Source organism: Dreissena polymorpha, chromosome 4 (genome assembly GCF_020536995.1).
Source record: "Dreissena polymorpha isolate Duluth1 chromosome 4, UMN_Dpol_1.0, whole genome shotgun sequence".
Taxonomy (NCBI): Eukaryota; Metazoa; Mollusca; class Bivalvia; order Myida; family Dreissenidae; genus Dreissena; species Dreissena polymorpha.
Genome location: NC_068358.1, coordinates 11,985,721 through 12,006,571, shown reverse-complemented (window position 1 = coordinate 12,006,571; position 20,851 = coordinate 11,985,721). Strand labels below are relative to the sequence as shown.

At 36.5% G+C, this 20,851-nt stretch overlaps 1 protein-coding gene across 1 annotated transcript in view; it reads left to right on the top strand.

The window, feature by feature from the left end:
* Positions 1–332: 332 nt before the first annotated feature.
* The window catches only part of LOC127879029 (pre-mRNA-splicing factor ATP-dependent RNA helicase DHX16-like), a 33,229-nt gene continuing 12,710 nt past the window's right edge, over positions 333–20,851 (top strand). Inside the window, 9 exon segments of the mRNA XM_052425619.1 lie at positions 333–628; positions 7,690–7,848; positions 9,717–9,787; positions 10,073–10,283; positions 12,401–12,576; positions 14,644–14,742; positions 16,309–16,373; positions 17,671–17,855; positions 20,425–20,616. Coding sequence (XP_052281579.1) covers positions 431–628; positions 7,690–7,848; positions 9,717–9,787; positions 10,073–10,283; positions 12,401–12,576; positions 14,644–14,742; positions 16,309–16,373; positions 17,671–17,855; positions 20,425–20,616 — 1,356 coding nt within the window. The 5' untranslated portion in view covers positions 333–430.

Genomic DNA, 20,851 nt, shown 5'->3' with positions numbered 1-20,851 from the left:
TTGGGCCTCGTACGACTTGGAGGGCAGGCAAATCAACTTCCTTCAGAAAGTGGGGATAAGGGTTAATATGCGCTATTTTACTGGCAAGGACCCGGGGATAACACAACTATTATGATGATGATGAAAATGAGGATGATGAGTGTAAAGCTGAAGAAGATGATGGTGGTGATAAAGAGTCGTTTTTATATGCGGAAAGAGTTGTTGTAAACAAAGAGACGAGTTGTTAAGAAATAACAATCTCCTCGCAGAGTTGTCGTTCCATGGTGATTGAAGAAATAAGTGAGTTTTTCATGCATTCATATATAGTGAAGTGTAACCACAAGACTGTGCGGCATGTTTCAAACGTACTGAATACAAACAAAATGGCAGCCCCCTGTTCACCTCTTTTATTTTATTTTAAATAATATATTATTTTGAATTAAAATACAAAATGTCAGGCATAGAGACTTGGGTAAACGATAAGTTGCACGATATACTAGGCATATCGGATAGATTTATTGCACAATATTTGATTGGATTGGCTCAGAAAGCCAAATCTGACGATGAATACATTGAAAAATTGAAGGATACAGGTACCATCGATATTAACGATAAAGTGGAGAAGTTTTCAAGAGAACTTTGGAACAAGGTTCGCATATTGTCATCTATAGTCTTACATATCTAAAATAAGTTTGTTTATAATTGTGTGTGTAAGAAACGAGATGTCACATTTACATGCACTGTTTTAAAGGGACCTTTTCACAGATCTTGGCATGTATTGAAGTTTGGCATTGAATGCTTTATATAGACCAGTTGAATGTCATTGTTTACATTCGGGATTTTCCGCGCATGCGCACTGACTGGTTGGCAAAAACACTGGTTACAGTAACGTAAAACATGTATATATGTCTTTTGTTTAGTCAATAAAATGATACAAAAATCCGAAATAAACATTAAAACTCTTAAATAATAGTGCAAACATATAAAATTTAGTACCAATAAATGTATTTTCATAAATATAATTTCCTCTGTATAAAAATACGCATTAGTTATTAACATTAGAGTAAACGTGGTCGGAAGACTAAAAACTGGCAATCCCACAAAACAAAACAATAAATATTCTTCCGTATTCTTTGTGATAGTAAGATTTTGATAAGGTCATTCATGCACAGGGCCCTCAATCTGTCAAATCCACAGCCGAAATTCGGCAGCATTCCCCCCTGAATAGTATACTTTTTTCCCCCTTTTGGGGGAAAAATTCCCCCTAAAAAAAAAAAAAAAAAAAAAAATTTTTTTTTTTAGATGTCTCATGATTATTATATCTCAATTCTATTTTAATTTAATTTTGTCAAACATGCTTAATTATGAAATAAGCAATGAATATAGTGAAAACATGTACAAATGTAATAATTAGAGAGTAAGTTAAAAATCCCCCAAAAAGGGAAACGCCGCGAAAATTCCCCCTGCTATGGGTAGCAACCCGCTTCCCCTACAATGGATTGAGGGCCCTGATGCATATCGACCAATATGTATGCATAGTTTGGGAATCTCAATGCACGTTATTTAACTACTTATTGCATTATGTGTTATGGCCATTGATATAATAAACTACATTATTCAATTTAAGTATTTTCAAATGCGTATAATTAAACGTGTTATCCAAAATAATTTCCAGATTTAATTATTCAAGGAAAGTTAAGAAAATTCTAGCAACAAATAAACATTTCTCGTGTTTTTCGTGTACAGATGAAAATCATGCGAAAATTAGACATCATGTACAACATCATGTCATTTTTCCTCAGGGAAAGCATGGACTTTAATATGTGATTGCTAGATAAAAACTTTGTAGCGCAGAGGTTGCTAATATCTTTACTTTTGGTAAAACACCGTAGAGCATTTGTGTAATGTGGGACTTTTTCTCTAACTAAAAAAGTAGTTATTTACAACGTATTTATTTATAGAGCTACATTGGTTGAGATCAGTGATTATCTGTGAAATGTACAGTTATTGTATACAGCTTCACGTGGGGTCGGCGTGCATTGGTCTACCTGAGTGCTGATTGGCTGTTGCGCTTACCAAGAAGAATTTGATTGACATCGGGAAAAATCAATATTGGCCATTCGCTGAGAAATTCATTGAAAACAGTAGCTCTTAGGCGGAGTTAACAGTCTGAATAACCCGATTTATTGTTGACATTTTTACGTGTCGTGTATTAGAAAATAGCGTACATGCGGATTATCGGACGTTAAAGGGACTAACACCATTTGTATAATGGACGTAAGACTGCCGTTTTCCGGCTAATTTACGCCCGGAAATCCACTAACGAAAGCGCTGATTGACTAATGTAAAGATAGGATCTTAAAAGCTCCAGTAAAAAACAATAATAAAAATAAAGAAAGAATAAAAAGTAACCCTAAACCGGGCTCAAACCATTGACCCCTGGAGAAGTTGCAATAATTCAACTCTCAGCTTTACCAAAGGGTTGCTGAAAGTTGCAATGCGCCGTCTTTTGTCCAAAGGTGCACAATTTGATCACCACTGAAAATGCTAAGGAACACTGATACTTCAATTTTTTTCAACGTTTACCTGTCTAAAGCACAAACTCATGCAAATAGTACTATTAAAGCAATGACTGCTTTTTAGCTCGACTATTATATATGAAATATATATAGTGGAGCTATCCTACTCATCCCGGCGTCGGCGTCTGCATCAGCGTCTGCGTGCAAATGTTAAAGTTTTCGTACTACCCCAATTATTTTCATTGTCCCTCCACATATTGCTTTCATATTTTGCATACTTGTTTACAAACATCACCCCAACCTATAAACCAGAGCAGACAACTCTATCAATATATATTTTGTCTTAATTATTGACCCTTTTATACTTAGAATATGCATATTATTGATAAATCTATGTTAAAGTTTGCGTACTACCCCAAATATTTCCTATATCCTTTGACATATTGCTTTTATATGTTGCAGACTTGTTTACCAACATGACCCCAACCTGTAAACAAGAGAAGACTACTCTACCAAGCATTTTGTCATAATTATGGCCCCTTTTACACTTAGATAATTGAACAAATTGCCATAACTTCTTTATTTATAATCACATTTTATTATTACTTTGACAAAACAACACTTACCTGAATACCACAATGGATTCCACCCAAACAATACCCCACGCCCCTACCCAGAATCCCTTCCCCCCCCCCAACCACCCCACCCCAATTTTTTTTTTAAACATCATCTAATAAATTACCACACCCCACATTATACACCCCTCTCACCCCCACCCCCACCCCCCTACCCCCCACCCTCCCAATTTTTTTTTAACATCATCTAATAAATTACCACACTCCACATTATACCCCCCTCTCACCCCCCCCCCCCCCAAAAAAAAGTTGTTTTTTTTCCTTTTTTTATTTTTGTAAGATTGTCTAATAAATTATTGAATATGAACAATTTCCCCATGATGGCTTACGTTATGCTGTCAAGCACTCGAATAGTCGAGCGCGCTGTCCTCTGACAGCTCTTGTAATTGTCCCCTACCGGTTTCACCGGAGGGGACTTATGGTTTGCGCTCTGTCTGTCTGTCTGTCAGTCACACTTTTCTGGATAACTTTAAAAGTTCCTAATATTTTTTCATGAAACTTGAAACATGGATAAATGGCAATATGGACATTATGCACGTAATTTCATTTTGTTCCTATGTCAAAAATTCTGGTTGCTATGGCAACAAATAGACTAGAAATACAGCTGAAAATGGTGGTTTTCTGGATCCTGCGATAACTTAAAAAGTTCTTAATATTTTTTCATGAAACTTACAACATGGATAGATGGCAATATGGACATGCATGTCATTTCATTTTGTTCCTACGTCAAAAATTGTGGTTGCTATGGCAACCAAAAAATAATAATTTCTGAAAATGGTGGAATTTCTGACAATGGTGGAGCCGGTAGGGTACCATATTGCTTGACAATAGCCTTGTTTACTTTGTTATTCTTTCGTTTCCTCTATCCACCATATTTTGAAACTGTCGTAATTTTGCCGACAAAAAGTGTCGCTATCGGTTAGGTTGCAGTACACCAATCTTTTGCACATCATGCTATTTGATGTTACCTAAGTTGATAACGATGTCGAACAGGCTCAGCATACATGCCAGACGTCCCAATCTTGAAAGGACAGTCCTGATTTTGGGGTGTTAGTCCTGGTGTCCCGTTGTGACACAATTTGTCCCGACATTCATAATAAACAACAAACGTTCTATTAGTTCACAATGAAATTCGCTATTCAAGCTCCGTCTGGCTTAAAATTACCATCTCTATCCTCTTTATTGTCCCCTATTAACAAACCATATCTACTTGTCAAGTGTTCCAGTGTTGTTTTTGCCACCTTATCAGCGATCTATCAGCAAATTATTGATTTTATCGGACATTCACATCATGGTGTTTTTATGATAGGGGTCCCAAATTGCTAGCGATAGACGCATCGTAATGAATTAAACGCAAAATGCTTTTGTATTTTACGACCCAAATCAAGTCCAAATATACTATTGCACGGTTTCTGGATATTATACCACCTGTATTTTTTGCAACGAGATGGATAATGGACTTGATCCAGAAATAATAACTCTGTTCATTAGACTGAAAAAATGTCAACAATTTTGAAGGAAATAAATTCTTTTAATTGTTAAATCCAGAAAATGTCATTTTTAGCTCACCTGAGCACAACATGCTCATGGTGAGCTTTTGTGATCGCTTTTTGTCCATCGTGCGAATGTGCGTTGTGTGCCATCAACATTTGCCTTGTTAACTCTCTAGAGGCCACTTTTATTGTCCAATCTTCATGAAATTTGATCAGAAGATTGGTCTCAATGATATCTTGGATGAGTTCGAAAATGGTAACATTTGCTTGAAAAACAAGGCTGCCAATGGGCGGGGCATTTTTCCTTATATGGCTTTATATGGCTATAGTAAAATCTTGTTAACACTCTAGAGGCCACATTTATTGTCCAATCTTCATGAAACTTGGTCAGGAGATTCATCCTAATAATATCTTGGACAAGTTCGAAAATGATGCCGGTTGGTTGAAAAACATGGCTGCCAGGGGGCGGGGCATTTTTCCTTGTATGGCTATAGTAAAACCTTGTTTACACTCTAGAGGCCACATTTATTTTCCGATCTTCAATAATATCTTGTTATCTCAGGTGAGGGACCAGAGCTCCAGATAACTTTTCTGACTAATTGACTAAATTGACTCTGACTAAATACCCACTACTTTTGAGTTCAATTGGGTATTTTCATTTTCAATTGGGTACAAAAAAGTCGGTACCAAATACTTTAATTGACAATATGGTATTTTTGTATTAAAATTGGTTATGATCATTGTCTTGAATTCTCAAATGCTTACCTGAATGAGTGGTTGAAGTTCCACTCTTAATTGATTAGTTTAAGAGATCTTGTGTAATTATGTAGATGTATCCGTAATATACAGTCATGATTTAAAAAAAAGTTTGACGATTTTCTTTCAATGTAAGCACTGACAGCGCTTGCCTCCAACACAATATCGTCAAGAATTAGTTTCACTATATTTTCCGCTTCTGCTTTTGTGTTGCTCACAGTTAAATAACTTAAAATTGAGTTTTTTTGTGTGCCTAGGATACCATGTTTCCTCGCGGTTTCAACATTTTCACAACAACAACACGTGGTTACATAGATGCATTCTTACGTTTATATAAATGTGCTGAAGGTTATACTGAAAGCACTTGGACGAAGCGGAAAGAATCTGGGTATTTCGGAGTTCGGACCCGGGTTTTTCCGGGACAGATTTACTCCTTTCGCAGAGGAAAAGTATGATATGCGTTATAGGCAATTTTAATTAGGTTTCAGTACGCATGGTTTTATTTTTCTATGTGTAACTGGCAATTTTACATTGGGTATTTACGCAAATACGCACCTTATCTGTAGCTCTGTCGACTTTGGGCCTTTCAAGCCCTCTTGGTTGTTTTTACGGCTACAATTTGTTTTAATATTTTACATACGAGAGTCAAGGTATAAACAGCAATAAGGCATTAATTTGAGATTTCACTAGAGTTTACCTGTCTGAATATTGTTGATCAGATGATTTGAAGGTAAATGGTTATTTGTTAAAACTACAATTGTCCAAACAGTGAAAATATGATTTTAATGCATTATTTAAACATCCTTTTGGTATACTAATTCACAACAAACTGATTTCACAATTTTTATAAGTTCATTTTTTCACAATGTGAGGGGTTCAGGGCCGCTTCACAATGTCAGGAAAAAATGCCCTGCAACTAAATAGGTTCTATAACTTTTGTGAGGTTCACTAGTAAGGTATTGAGAATTTTTGTGTGTGACCTTTCATATATGGAACTAAAACTGAAAATCATTTATAGAAATACTGGTATAAAATAATACCTTTTTTCTAACGGCATATATGTGTTTTATGAATTGCTATTTATTATAAGAAGATAAATTGTTCACTGTTTTTTTTCCTATACCGGTTTCACGGGTGGGGACTTATGGTTTGCGCTCTTTGTGCCCGTCTGTCTGTCTGTCTGTGAGTCTGTCTGTCACACTTTTCTGGATCCTGCAATAACTTTAAAAGTTCTTAATATTTTTTCATGAAACTTGAAATATGGATAGATGGCAATATGGACATTATGCACGTCATTTCATTTTGTAACTCCGTCAAAAATTCTGGTTGCTATGGCAACAAATAGACTAGAAATACTGCTGAAAGTGGAGGTTTTCTGGATCCTGCGATAACTTTAAAAGTTCTTAATATTTTTTCATGAAACTTGCAACATGGATAGATGGCAATATGGACATTATGCACATCATTTCATTTTGTTCCTACGTCAAAAATTGTGGTTGCTATGGCAATCAAAAAATAATAATCTGAAAATGGTGGAATTTCTGACAATGGTGGAGCCAGTAGGGGACCATATTGCTTGACAATAGCCTTGTTTTATATGGAACTTCAGAAAATGTGTTCAAATGTGTTCAATAAAGCTTACCTAGTATCAAAAGTCTTCTCAATTCATGTCACTTGTAATAAGAGTCCTTGGTAAAATTTTAGCTATGACCATTTGTGTTATAGAATTTTTGCATCATACTAATGTTAACCCTTTCAGTGCGGGAACCGAATTTTAAAGGCCTTTGCAAACAGTTTGGATCCACAGAACGTGGCGTCTCATCAGGATCCAAACTGTTTGCTATTCTGATAATATTCTTTGAAACAAATCGAAGAAAATGCTAATTTTAGAAATTCAGCAGAAGACATTTTAGCAGACGACAAATTTCCCAGCATGCAAAGTGTTAACATATTGACTCATTCCTTTTCCCAACTTTTACCAAAGCAGCCATTTTAATGAATGTGTTTTTTACTAAAATAAATCTTTTCAAACCAAATCAATCATACTTCATTGACAGGCCATTGAAATGAGATAGATTAACTTTTAGAGTGCTGCAGTAATTTATTTGTAAACCCTGCAGAAGTCACCATACTCTATAAAAACACACACATTCCATTATTACTTAAATATTATTAATGTGTGCAACACTCTTTTAGGGCTTCCCTGGAGTGTTCAAGGAAGATTTTCAACCCCAGAGAAGGTGCTTAAAATATTCTGGGAAAGGCACTAATGTCTAGTTTCATTTAAAACTATTTTTACTTCTTCAGGTACCTCACACTGTTGTGAAAGAGAGTGCATCCAAGGTCCATGCAAGATCTGTTCTGGAAGCACAAAAGAAGAACGATAGCTACCAGTTACTGTCTGATGATGATGATGATGACATCAACGATTACAGTGCAGACAGAGACAAATTTTCAAAGCCAAAAGTACATTTTATTGTCCCCTACGGGTGAAACCTGAGGGGACTTATGGTTTGCGCTCTGTCTGTCAGTCTGTCCGTCACACGTTTCTGGATCCTGCGATAACTTTAAAATTTCTTCATATTTTTTCATGAAACTTGAAACATGGATAGATGGCAATATGGAGATTATGCACGTAATTTCATTTTGTTCCTATGTCAAGAATTCTGGTTGCCATGGCAACAACAAAAAATACACAAAAAAACTGACAATGGTGGAGTTTCACCGGTAGGGGACAATATTGCTTGGCAATCTCTTGTTCTAACAGTAGCTTGATGACAGTGTTGTGATTTGAACACTTAAACAAACTATTGGATGATAAATATTTAGCATCTGCTGTTTTATGATGGATATGGTGTTGGCCTAGTGGCTGGGAGGTCATGAGTTTGATCCCCAGTGTGGGAGCATTCTTTAGATCTCCCCCAAAAGACACAAAAAGACTGGCTCTTACCATGAACTGGACTCCATGGCGTTTTAATAAGCCTTAGGTTGCAATAAAGCTAAAATTAATAGATTTAAACTAAATATTTAGCACTTCTTAACACTTTACCACTTAGATACGTATTTTGACGCATTTTTAGTCCCTTAGAAAGTTACATTTAATTTAAGACCTTTCTTACTCCGTCTGGTGGGGTGGGGGGCTGGGGTCTCCCCCAAGAAAATTTTGGAAAATTCATTCCTGTGTTTTGGTGTTATCTTTCAGTCACCATTTGGAAATTTTATTCATAAATTTCTTGCTTGAAAAACACTGATAAAAGGAAATCTTTCATTAAACATTGTCAACAGCAAATATACTTTCGATTATAATTTATTTGCTAAGTTTAAGTGTCAATGCTTAAAAATAGAGAAGCCTTATTGCAAGTGAGAATGGATCCGTAGTTGTTATTTTCTAAAAGTGGACATCTTGTTTGCTTGTTTACATAATTATACCCCTAATCCCCCCTTAGCCCTAACTTTTTATTGCATTTTTTGAATTTTAAGAGTTTTCATTTTTAGCTTGGCTATTTACAGAGAAAACCCGAGGTATTGTCATAGCCAGCTCGTTGTGTCGTAAGCAGTCCGCCGCCTGACGTCCGCCGTCCGCGTCGTGCTAAAACCTTAACATTTTGTTAAGGTTTTGAACATTGGCTCTTAAATCAAAGTGCTTTAATCTACAACTTTGAAACTTCATATGTAGCTGCACCTTGATGAGTTCTACATGCCACACCCATTTTTGGGTCACTAGAGTAAAGGTCAAGGTCACTGTGACCTCTAAAAAAAAAGTGTGGCACCCGTTATGCGGTGCTCTTGTTTTAAGTTTAAAACTGAATTATACACATGGGCGTACTGCCGTATGCCTAGGAACGCCCCTGGATACTGATGAGCAGCAAACAGCATGAAACCTGAACAGACTGTGAGTTACTTGCAGGCTGTTCTAGTTTTATGCTGTTTGCACATGCCATTTTCACTTTGCTTCTGAGTGGGAAAGGGTTAAATACTTGGTTAGTATTATGTATGGCAATAAGTATAATCATCATACTTGGAAATAATTTTATGTTTGTAAAAATATTGAATATCTAGCATCACAAAAGGGTCAGGATGGAATATGGACAACTTTCTGGTTACATTTTCTGCTTGTTCACTAAATCCAAAGAATTTCTTAATGTAGTGATTGTATTTAAGGTTTTTTTATGACAGTGTTTTAAAAATTTTCATTTCAATTATATTAAATGTCAGAAGATATTCAAGCTTGCAAAAGTCAACATTTGAACCTGCACATTTGTTTTGTTAATGCTTTAATTTCCTACACAACATATTTCTTCAGTGAACTGCATCTTCACCAACATTTTTTCCAGAACACTGCGTTGGAAAAGAAATCTAGACAGCTCCGAAAAAGACAGGAAGACGACAACTCTGAAAGTGAAGAGTAGGAATCCTGTCTTTGACTTTAATTCGTTCTAAGACAAACAATACAATATGTTATATGTAATACAGTTTGATCCTTATTTGAAGCATTACATAAAATATATATGCACCTTATGTACTTAAGATGATGGATGGACTCGTGTTCAAGCTAAGAAAATTGTGAAAGATATTGATGATGATGATGGTAATGATGCTGATGATGACAATAATAATGATAATATTGATATTACTATTAATGCAGATGATAGTGAAAATGATGACAGCCTATGCACTGACAAATTTGCAGAGAGACGGTCATCAAATCCAGGAAAAGAAGGCAGCAAGATAACAATGACCGCGATGATGATGATGACGATGATGATGACTCTGAAGATGAGTTTGAAAAGGATGATCGTGAGAGACAGAAGGATCTGGAGGAGAGAGATGCTTTCGCTGATCGACTGAAGGAGAAAGATAAGGGGAAGACGAGAAATGTTGTCTCCAAGTCAGAGAGAAAGGTGGGTGTAAAAATGATTGAGTCCAAAATGGTTATTAATAAGGTGTTAAATGTTGTTTCCAAGTCAGAGAGAAAGAGATAAAGGTAGGTGTACAAATGGTTGGGTATGCAAAAAGAGGAGAAGACTAAAAATGTTGTCTCCAAGTCAGAGAAAAGGGTGGGTGTTAATGTTGTCTCCAAGGCAGAGAAAAGGGTGGGTGTTAATGTTGTCTCCAAGGCAGAGAAAAGGGTGGGTGTTAATGTTGTCTCCAAGGCAGAGAAAAGGGTGGGTGTTAATGTTGTCTCCAAGGCAGAGAAAAGGGTGGGTGTTAATGTTGTCTCCAAGGCAGAGAAAAGGGTGGGTGTTAATGTTGTCTCCAAGGCAGAGAGAAAGGGGGTGTAATAAAAGTATAAAACAGTGTACTTTGTAAGACATAATTGCAGAAATATGTAATTAAAAAGAGATGCATTTGCTGATCGACAGATCAAAGGGGAAGACAAGAAATCTTTTCTCCAAGTCAGAGAGAAAGTTTGGGGAAACGATGGTTAGACACGAAATGATATTTAATAGAAATGTTGTTTTCAAGTTGTAGAGAAAAGTGGCTGTAAAAATGTTTAGATCGGAAATGGTAATCAATAGAAATGTTGTCTCCAAGTCAGTGAGAAAGGTGGGTGTAAAAATGTGTAAGGTACGAAATGGTATTTACTAAAGAATAAGAGCCTTTGTAATGTTTGGGCTCTTTAGAATGAAAACATAGGGACTTGTAGTATAAGATGGTGAAAGAACATTCAGATTCTGTGGAATATTGTAAAATGTGTTACTCATTTTGTACAGTGTACTTGGCTATATATAATATCATGACTCAATAAAATTCAGAAATAGGTAATTTTAAAAAGTCAATTTAAAAAGTATGTTTTTATATATAAGCCTGAACCATTGTTGCAAAGATATTTATATTGTTTTAGGAGCACAAGTAAAACATTTTCTGTTGCCTTTTCAAAAACAATAGATTCTTATTTTTAACAGAACAAGTAATGATTTTCTTGTACAAGTTTTTTCATCCAAAATTATTCACGGTTTCTTTCCTTTACCGTGTTTAATTGAGAACCTGAGTGGTATTATTCATTATTTTAGAAGATTGTTATCACGACGTTTTACTCTTTCAGTGCTGGAACCAAATTTTGAAGGTCTTTGCAAACAGTTTGGATCCAGATGAGATGCCACAGAACGTGGCGTCTCATCAGGATCCAAACTGTTTGCTATTCTGATAGTATTCTTTGAAAAAAATCGAAGAAAATGCTAATTTTAGAAATTCTGCAGCCGACATTTTAGCAGACAACAAATTTCCCAGCATGCAAAGGGTTAACATCAACTGAGCCTCATTCTGGGAAATGTGGTCTTAATGCATTTGACCCAATTTAGCCTTTGCAGTCCACGCAGGCTTATCAGGGAAGACACTTGCAGCTTTTATGGTATTTTTGTGTAAAGGAAGTCTCTTAGAGACAAAACTCAGTTTAGGCGGAAAGAACTGTCCCTGGCTAATCTGTGCACAGGCTTAATGATGGACAACATGTAACGCTGATGCATTAAGCCCAGTTTCCCCACAACGAGGCGCAAATAAAAATGTGCCTTCTATCCGTGGTTTTCTGGTGGCTTAGGGAGATGCTCAGAAGCATTTGAAACGGGGTGTAATGAATGTACGTAAAGTGTAGTTTCAGATAAGCCTGTGCAATATTCACAGGCTATTCAGGGACAACACTTTCCGGTGAAACAAAATTTTCGATAAGAGAATTCCTTTAAACAATGAAACCAACAATTTTAGTGGAAAATGTTGTTCCTGATTAGCCTGTGAACATGGATAGCCTGTGAACATGGATAGCACCCAATTCTTACAGAGTGAGGCTTAACCCTTTGCATGCTTGGAAATTTGTCGTCTGCTAAAATGTAGTCTGCTGAATTTCTAAAATTAGCATTTTCTTCGATTTTTTTTCAAAGAATACTATCAGAATAGCAAACAGTTTGGATCCTGATGAGACACCACGTTTTGTGGTGTCTCATCTGGATCCAAACTGTTTGCAAAGGCCTTCAAAATTCGGTTCCAGCACTGAAAGGGTTAAATATGAAAGTGCATACTGTAGGCCCAGGAAGAGGCTCAGAAGCGTCTGAAGCTTGAGGAGTCAGAGAACCGAGGGAAGATCATCCCCGAGCTGAGGAAGAAGTCCCGGAGGGAGTACCTGAAGAAACGACAGGTGGACAAGCTGCAGGAGCTCGAGGAAGACATACAGGACGAGATGTACCTGTTTGGAGACCAGAAGTTAGTGAATAGGACTTAGGATTTCAGCCATAATTTTTGGCTGTTTTAGGAGAAAACCCGAGGTATTATCATAGCCAGCTCGTCGTGTCGTCTGCCGTCCAAAACATCGTGCTAAAACCTTAACATTTGCTCTAAAATCAAAGTGCTTCCACCTACAACATTGAAACTACCTATATAGATGCACCTTGATGAGTTCTACATGCCACACCCATTTTTGGGTCAATAGGTCAAAGGTCAAGGTAACTGTGACCTCTAAAAAAAATAACAAATAAAAATTCTGACAAGCTTTTATTTATTCAAACTGCACCCGCAGCCGAGCGTTGGCACCCGTTATGCAGTGCTCTTGTTTTATCTTAAATTATTTATGGTTTGTTTCATTAACTGTAGATTGTTATCTCACTGTTTTACATCAAATGAGCTTTTTCTTAGAAAAGGGGGCTTAATGCATGTGTGTAAAGTGTTGTTCTTGACTAGCCTGTGCAGTCCGCTCAGGCTAATTAGAGACAAAACTTTCCGCATAAATGGTATTCTGACATTTACAGGAGGTCTCTTCATATCACAAAGCCAGTTTAAGAATAAAGCTTTGTCCCTGAATCAGAGACTACCCTAGGCCTTAAAAATAGGGAGAAGTGACTTCTCCTACACAGGTGTACCTTGGACAACACTATGCACATGTATTAACTCTTTGAGCGCTGGAACCGGATTTTGAAGGCCTTTGCAAACAGTTTGGATCCAGATGAGACGCCGCAAAACGGGGCGTCTCATCATGATCCAAACTGTTTGCTATTCTGATAGTATTCTTTGAAAAAAATCGCAGAAAATGCTAATTTTAGAAATTCAGCAGACGACATTTTAGCAGACAACAAATTTCCCAGCATGCAAAGGGTTAAGCCCAGTTTCCCCAGAGCATGGCTCATATGTGCAGATTGATGAAGCCTTTTCTTGCTCCGAAGCAAAGTGAAAATGGCAATATGGCTATATGCAACCAGCATAAAACCAGGAAAGCCTTTGAGTTACTTGCAGGCTGTTCAGGCTTTATACTGTTTGCTGCTCATCAGTAATCTTAGTTTTGGAAATGAAGCCTTTAAACCCTTTGCATGCTGGGAAATGTGTCGTCTGCAAAAATGTCATCTGCTGAATTTCTAAAATAAGCATATTCTTTGATTTCTTTCAAAGAATACTATCAGAATAGCAAACAGTTTGGATCCTGATGAGACGCCATGTTCTGTGGCGTCTCATCAGGATCAAAACTGTTTGCAAAGGCCTTCAAAATTCGGTTCCAGCACTGGAAGAGTTAAACTTAAAAAAATAGTAAGAAAGGTCTTAAATTTAATTTGATTTTGTAATAGACTACAAATGGTCATAGAGTATATCTGAGTGAGAGAAGGTTAAAAGCCGCTTTCCCTGTATGGTTTCCAGCTGACAAAATTAGGTCAACCTTAATTTACAGTCATCCCTCAACTCTATCTATACATAATTTTCTTTTATCAAATAAATGGGATTATCTGGCTTTAAAAAAAATATATTTTTGGGACAATATGTGCTTGTAAACCCTTGTGCACAAAAATTGACTTGTTAAAGTTACTTACAGTATGAGACACACATAGAATAGCAACACAGTCTATGTCACTTTCAGACTAGGCTTAACACATGTTACAAAATACGACTGATTTGGAAAAAGGGTTGCCTGATCGCGAAAGCATATTGCCAATAGCACAATTTTAGTACCCAAATTGATCAGGCTGATCAGATAGATGATATGATGTATTGTTTCAAAATGCTTGCAGATGTTTGTTCTGTTGCCAGCATGACATATTCCTATATTGTCAAAATTTATCTGTAATGGAGCTACAATGCAGGTTTTGCCAAAATTGATTTGCAATGATAAAGCACATGTCTCACTGTTGCATTACTCTAACATTCTAGCCAACAATTATTCATTACTATTTCAACAGTGTAAAGAGCTTTGTTCAAATAGGTTTTAATACCCAATTAAATTACCTTTGTTTTTTTACCTCAGCTGACATAATGTAAAAAATAACTAATAATTCAAATCTTCCCTTTCAGCCTGACGGCTCGGGAGCGCCGGGACCTGGAGTACAAGAAGACCGTTCTGAAACTGGCCAAGGAGCACAGGTCTGCAGGGGACATCGAGAAGGTGAACAGGTCAGTGATAATTTTTGCCCAAAATAACAGCCTCTGATAGGCTTTTTCCCAATGGCAAAAGGTAACATTTATTATCCCCCGCCATCGGCGGATGGATATTGTTTCGACGTTGTCTGTCCGTCCGGAGACATATCTTGAAAGTGCTTTGGCGGATTTCATTGAACTTGGTATGAGTACATGTATATATATGGATAAGAGGATGATGCATGCCAAATGGTATTGTACACCATCTGTTAATAACGGAGTTATTGCCCATTGTATCTTGAAAAAATGCTTTTTTGAGTGTCAAATATAACACTTTTGTGTCCAGAAGCATATTGGCGAATATCAATTCAAAGAATTTGCTTGTTGGTTTGCAGAAACTTTAACATTTGGCCTTAACTTTTGCAATAGTGAAGATAGCAACTTGATATTTTGCATGCATGTGTATCTCATGGAGCTGCACATATTGAATGGTGAAAGGTCAAGGTCATCCTTCAAGGTCAAAGGTAAAATATATGGGCCAAAAGCGCTCAAAAGGGGACATTGTGTTTCACAAACACATCACTTGTTTTTACATATATATTTATTTGTGTTGCATACAATATGGTGGTTATTATTATCCCCCACCATAGGCGGAGGGATATTGTTTTGGCGTTGTTTGCCGTCCGCCCGTCTTTCCGTCCTTCCTTCTTTCCGTCCGTCTGGCACTTTTTGTCCGGAGCCATATCTTGGAAGTGCTTTGGTGCATTTCATTGAAACTTGGTATGAGTATATATATGGATAAGAGGATGATCCATGCCAAATGGCATTGTACACCATATATTAATAACGGAGTTATGGCCCTTTGTATCTTAAAAAAAATGCTTTTTTAGCGGAGTGTCAAATATAACACATATTGGCGGGGAATATCAATTCAACGAATTTGCTTGTTTACCCAAAATCTGACCTAAACTGCCAAAAAGGTGCTGAACTTTTCCAATAATTACAAGAATTTATTTATTTTGTTATGCACCCGGTAGGGTGGCATATAGCAGTTGAACTGTCCGTCAGTATGTGTGTATGTCAGGCTGTCCGTCCGTCCGAAAAAAAACTTTTAACGTTGGCCATAACTTTTGCATTGTTGAAGATAGAAACTTGATATTTGGCATGCATGTGTATCTCATGAAGCTGCACATTTTGAGTGGTGGAAGTTGAAGGTCAAGGTCATCCTTCAAGGTCAAAGGTAAAAAAAATAATATAAATTTCAAAGCGGCGTTCTCATGAAGCTGCACATTTTGAGTGGTGGAAGTTCAAGGTCAAGGTCATCCTTCAAGGTCAAAGGTAAAAAAAAATTATTATTTAATTTCAAAGCGGCACAATATGGGGCATTGTGTTTCTGACAAACACATCTCTTGTTTATTATACAGCAGTACAAAGTGCGTTATAATATACATTTAGAAATGCTGTTATATATGCATGTGAAATACATGTACTGTTATTTAAAATAATATTAACAAAGTTTCATTTCTCTAAATTTCATGGTTTATCGCACTATTTGTCCCAACCATAGGCACAGACAATATAAAGCAAACAAAATCACTTCAGGTACTTCATACCCAAGGAGGATGACAAACCTCAGGACAAGTACTTTGAGGAAGAGGGGGCCAAAGGTACACAGTGATGGAACTTGTTAACAGATTTCATTTAACCCTTTACCACATAGAAACGTATTTTCACGCATTTGTAGTCCCATAGAAAGTAAATTTAATGAAAGACCTCTCTTACTTAATTCATGTTTAAAAGGCTTCATTTCCAACCCTTAAAAACTGATGAGCAGCAAACAGCATAAAACCTGAAGGTTTGCTTACTCACAGGATTGTCTGGTTTTATGCTGTTTGCACATAGCCATTTTCACTTTGCTTCTAAGTGGGAAAGGGTTTATGTACCACTACTATAATACTTATATATTTGAATGCATTTGTCATTTAATCTACTTATTAAGAAAACGATGGTATTAAAACTAATTACAATAAATTGAGGTATCAAGATTTTTTTTGTCAGAAAACATATTTTTGGGCCATTTGCTGGCTATTAACAAATTCAGAGAATTAAATCCTTGTTCTTTGAGAATACTTGGCTTAAAGGGGCCGTCAATCAGATTTCACAAAAAAGAAAAGTTCTAAATATGGTATTTTCTCAATTATTAGTTTAAATTGATTTAAATATCACAACTGGTATATTACATTACTTGAAAAAGTTGTTCAGTTTTCAGTATATTCGGTAATACAATCTTACGGAGCAAGTGTACCAAGTAACTATTAGTCAACTACAAATAGCGCAAGTAGTTTGATCATCATCGTCACATGGTAAACCCAGGAATGCAAATTGTGCATGCTTAGTGAATTTTATATATTTTATATAGAAAATGATCAATCTACTTGTGTTATTTATACACACATATATCATTATGTCACCTTTTTTCGCGAGTTTTTTCAAGTAATGTAATATAGCAGTCGTGATATTTTAATCAATATAAACTAATAATTGTAAAAAAATATGGTATTTTAGAACTTTTCTTTTGTCGTAAATCTGGTTGACTTTTATGCATGTGCTTAAAGTGTGTCGTCCCAGATTAGCCTGTGCTATTCGCACTTAAAACTTTATGCCAAGACTAGAGTCTTTTAGAAGAGACTGCCTTAAAAGATTGCCTAAGCGGACTGCACAATCTGTCATAATGATAAAATAAAGTTGAAGAGTACTTGTATTTGATTATGTGTGTGTGTTTTTTAATCTATCCAATAACATGTGAACAATTTATAACCTTGTCTGCGTATTTGGGACTTTGCTTGAATGTTTTTAAAATTTGTGATAAGAAAAGTAATTAATTTGGCAAATTTTAAGGTGTAACATTTTCTGGAAACATTTTAAGTTGAATCATAGACATATAATTGCATCACAAAATTTCAGGCCCTAATTCAGAGCAGCAGAAATGGGAAGAGCTGCATGTGGGAGCAGCATTGATGTCTTTTGGGGCAAAAGATTCCAAAGAGAAAGCCAAAGAGAAAAACAAAGTGAAGGAGTATGATGTGATAATGGATGAGGAGATAGAGTTTGTTCAAGCCCTACAGATGCCTGGGACCATAACAGACAAGGTGGAGTGTTTAGTAGATCTTTTTTATCATTGGGATTATTTGGTACTTTTAACCCATTACCACTAAGATACGTATTTTGACGCATTTGTATTCCCATAGAAAAGTGAATTTAATTAAACACTTTTTTACTATATTCAAGTTTTAAAGGCTTCATTTCCAACCCTGAGATACTGATGAGCATATATCGTCCCAATAAAATCTCGGATGAGTTCGAAACTGGGTCGTGCTGGGTCAAAAACTAGGTCACTAGGTCAAAAAAAAGAAAAAACTTGTAAACACTGTAGAAGTCACATTTCATGCCCAATCTTCATGTTATTTTGTCAAAATGTTTGTCTTAATGATATGTTGGATGAGTTCAAAAGTGGTTCCGGTCCGTTGAAAAACATGGTCGCCAGTGGGGGGGGGGGAATTTTTCCTTATTTGGCTATAGAGAAACCTTGTAAACATTCTGGAAGTCACAATTTTGGCCCAATCATCATGAAAGTTGTTCAAAACATTTGTTTTATTGATTTCTCGGACGAGTTCGAAAATGGTCCAGATCGGTGAAAAAACATGGCCGCCAGTGGGCGGGGCATTTTTCTCTATATGTATATAGTGAAAACATGTCAACACTATTGAAGTCACATTTTTGGCCCAATTTTCATGAAATTTTGTCAGAACTTTTGTTTCCTAGATACGTGAGTTAAGTTTGAAAATGGTTCTGGTCCGTTGAAAAACATGGTTGCCAGGGGGACGGCGCAGTTTTCCTTATATTTATATAGTAAAAAGGCTTGTAAACAGTCATGAATTAAGGTCATGTAACATGCGAGACAACTCTTCTAAATATTGCATTTAAGTTTACAGTAGTAATTCCCCTTTGATTATTAATGTTTTCATAATAATACAGTGTAGATTTGTGTATCATTTATGTAATTGTTATTCCAGGTTGGATGTTTTTTTAGCTCACCTGATTGCTCAGGGGAGCTTTTGTGACCGGTGTTTGTCCGTCCGTTTGTCGTCCATCCACATTTGTTCGTAAACACTCTAGAGGCCACATTTATTGTCTGATCTTCATGAAACTTGGTCAGAAGATTTGTCCCAATGATATCTCAATCGAGTTCGAAACTGGGTCATGCTGGGTCAAAAACTAGGTCACTAGGTCAAAAAAAAAGAAAAAGCTTGTAAACACTGTAGGAGTCACATTTAATGCCCAATCTTCATGTTACTTTGTCTAAATGTCTGTCTTAATGATATGTTGGTTGAGTTCAAAAGTGGTTCCGGTCCGTTGAAAAACATGGCAGCCAGTGGGCGGGGCAGTTTTCCTATCATGGCTATAGAGAAACCTTGTAAACACTTTAGAAGTCACAATTTTGGCCCAATCATCATGAAAGTCAATCAAAACATTGGTTTTATTGATATTAAGGATGAGTTCGAAAATGGTCCAGATCGGTGAAAAAACATTGCCGCCAGTGAACCGGTCATTTTTCTCTATATGTATATAGTGAAAACATGTGAAGACTCTAGAAGTCACATTTTTTACTCAATTTTCATGAAATTTGGTCAGAACATTTATCTTCTTGATACAAGAGTTGAGTTGGAAAATGGTTCCAGTCAGTTGAATAACATGTCTGCCGGGGGAGGGGGGAAGTTTTCTTATATTTATATAGTAAAAAAAAGCTTGTGAACACTCTAGAAGTCACATTTTTTGCCCAATCATCATGAAACTTGGTGAAAAGATTGGTTTTATATATATCTCAGATGAGTTTGCAAATGGTCCCGATGGGTCAATAAACATGGCTGCCAGGGGGGTGGGGCAGTTTTCCTTATGTGACTATATAGAGAGAAACCTTGTGATCAAACACTATGGAAGTCAAATATTTTGCCTAATCATCGTGAAACTTAGTCAATACATTGGTTTTATTGATTTCTTGGACAAGTTGGAAAATGGCTCAGATCGGTGAAACACACTTTTTAGCTCACCTGATTGCTCAGGTGAGGTTTTAGGATTGGTCTTTGTCCGCTGTCCGTCCGTCCACATTTGGTTTGTAAACACTCTAGCATTCACATTTCTCAAGCATTCTTTATCAAAGTTGCTTAAAGATCTCAGTCAAGTTTGATGATAGGTCACCATTTCAAATCTTACAAAAACCAAAAACACTCCCTACATGTACGCCAGAGTTTTGGTTCAATAATGATGAAACTTGACCAGGATGTTTGTCTGGTCAATATCTAGGTCAAGTTTGACATTAGGTAAAGATTGAATGAACCGACTCCTCTCAGGTGAGCGAACTAGGGCCATCTTGGCCCTCTTGTTTGCTGGTTGCAAACGCCATTTTCACTTTGATTCTTATGGGGGAAAGAGTAAATTGTGCAAGCCCTACAGATGCCTGGGACTATAACAGACAATGTGCCTTGCTCTGGGAAAACCAGGCTTAATGCAGGTTCTTTATGCATTGTAAAGTATTGTGCAATGGCTAATCTGGGTCGATACTGTCAGCCTAGTCTTGGTTTCAGTTTAGAAGACACCTCCTGAAAACAAAACATTCCACTTAAGGGGCAACACTTTATGCATTTTTGAATGCTTCTCTAGGTTATGGAGGAGGTGGAGTTGTCTGAGAAACAGAAGAAGAAGTTGTCTATCAAGGAGACGCAGCGCTCCCTGCCCATCTACCCCTTCAAAGGGGGCCTACTGGAGGCCATAGAACAGTTCCAGGTGTTGATCATAGAAGGCGAGACGGGATCCGGGAAAACAACTCAGATACCACAGTACCTTTATAAGGCAGTAAGTGTTAGGGAGGTGTTACCAAAAGGGAAATTAATCTTGTTCAATCTAAGTTGTTTAAAACAATTTGTGAAATGTTTGGATTATTTTTATTAAAAACAATGTGTTTCAACATGAAACAGGTATTCTTGAAATTTCTTTTCAATTAGTTTGTCATTAAATGCTTTATATTGATAAATGTAAACATTGGATCTTAAAAGCTCCAGTAAAAAACAATAATAAAATTAAATAAAGA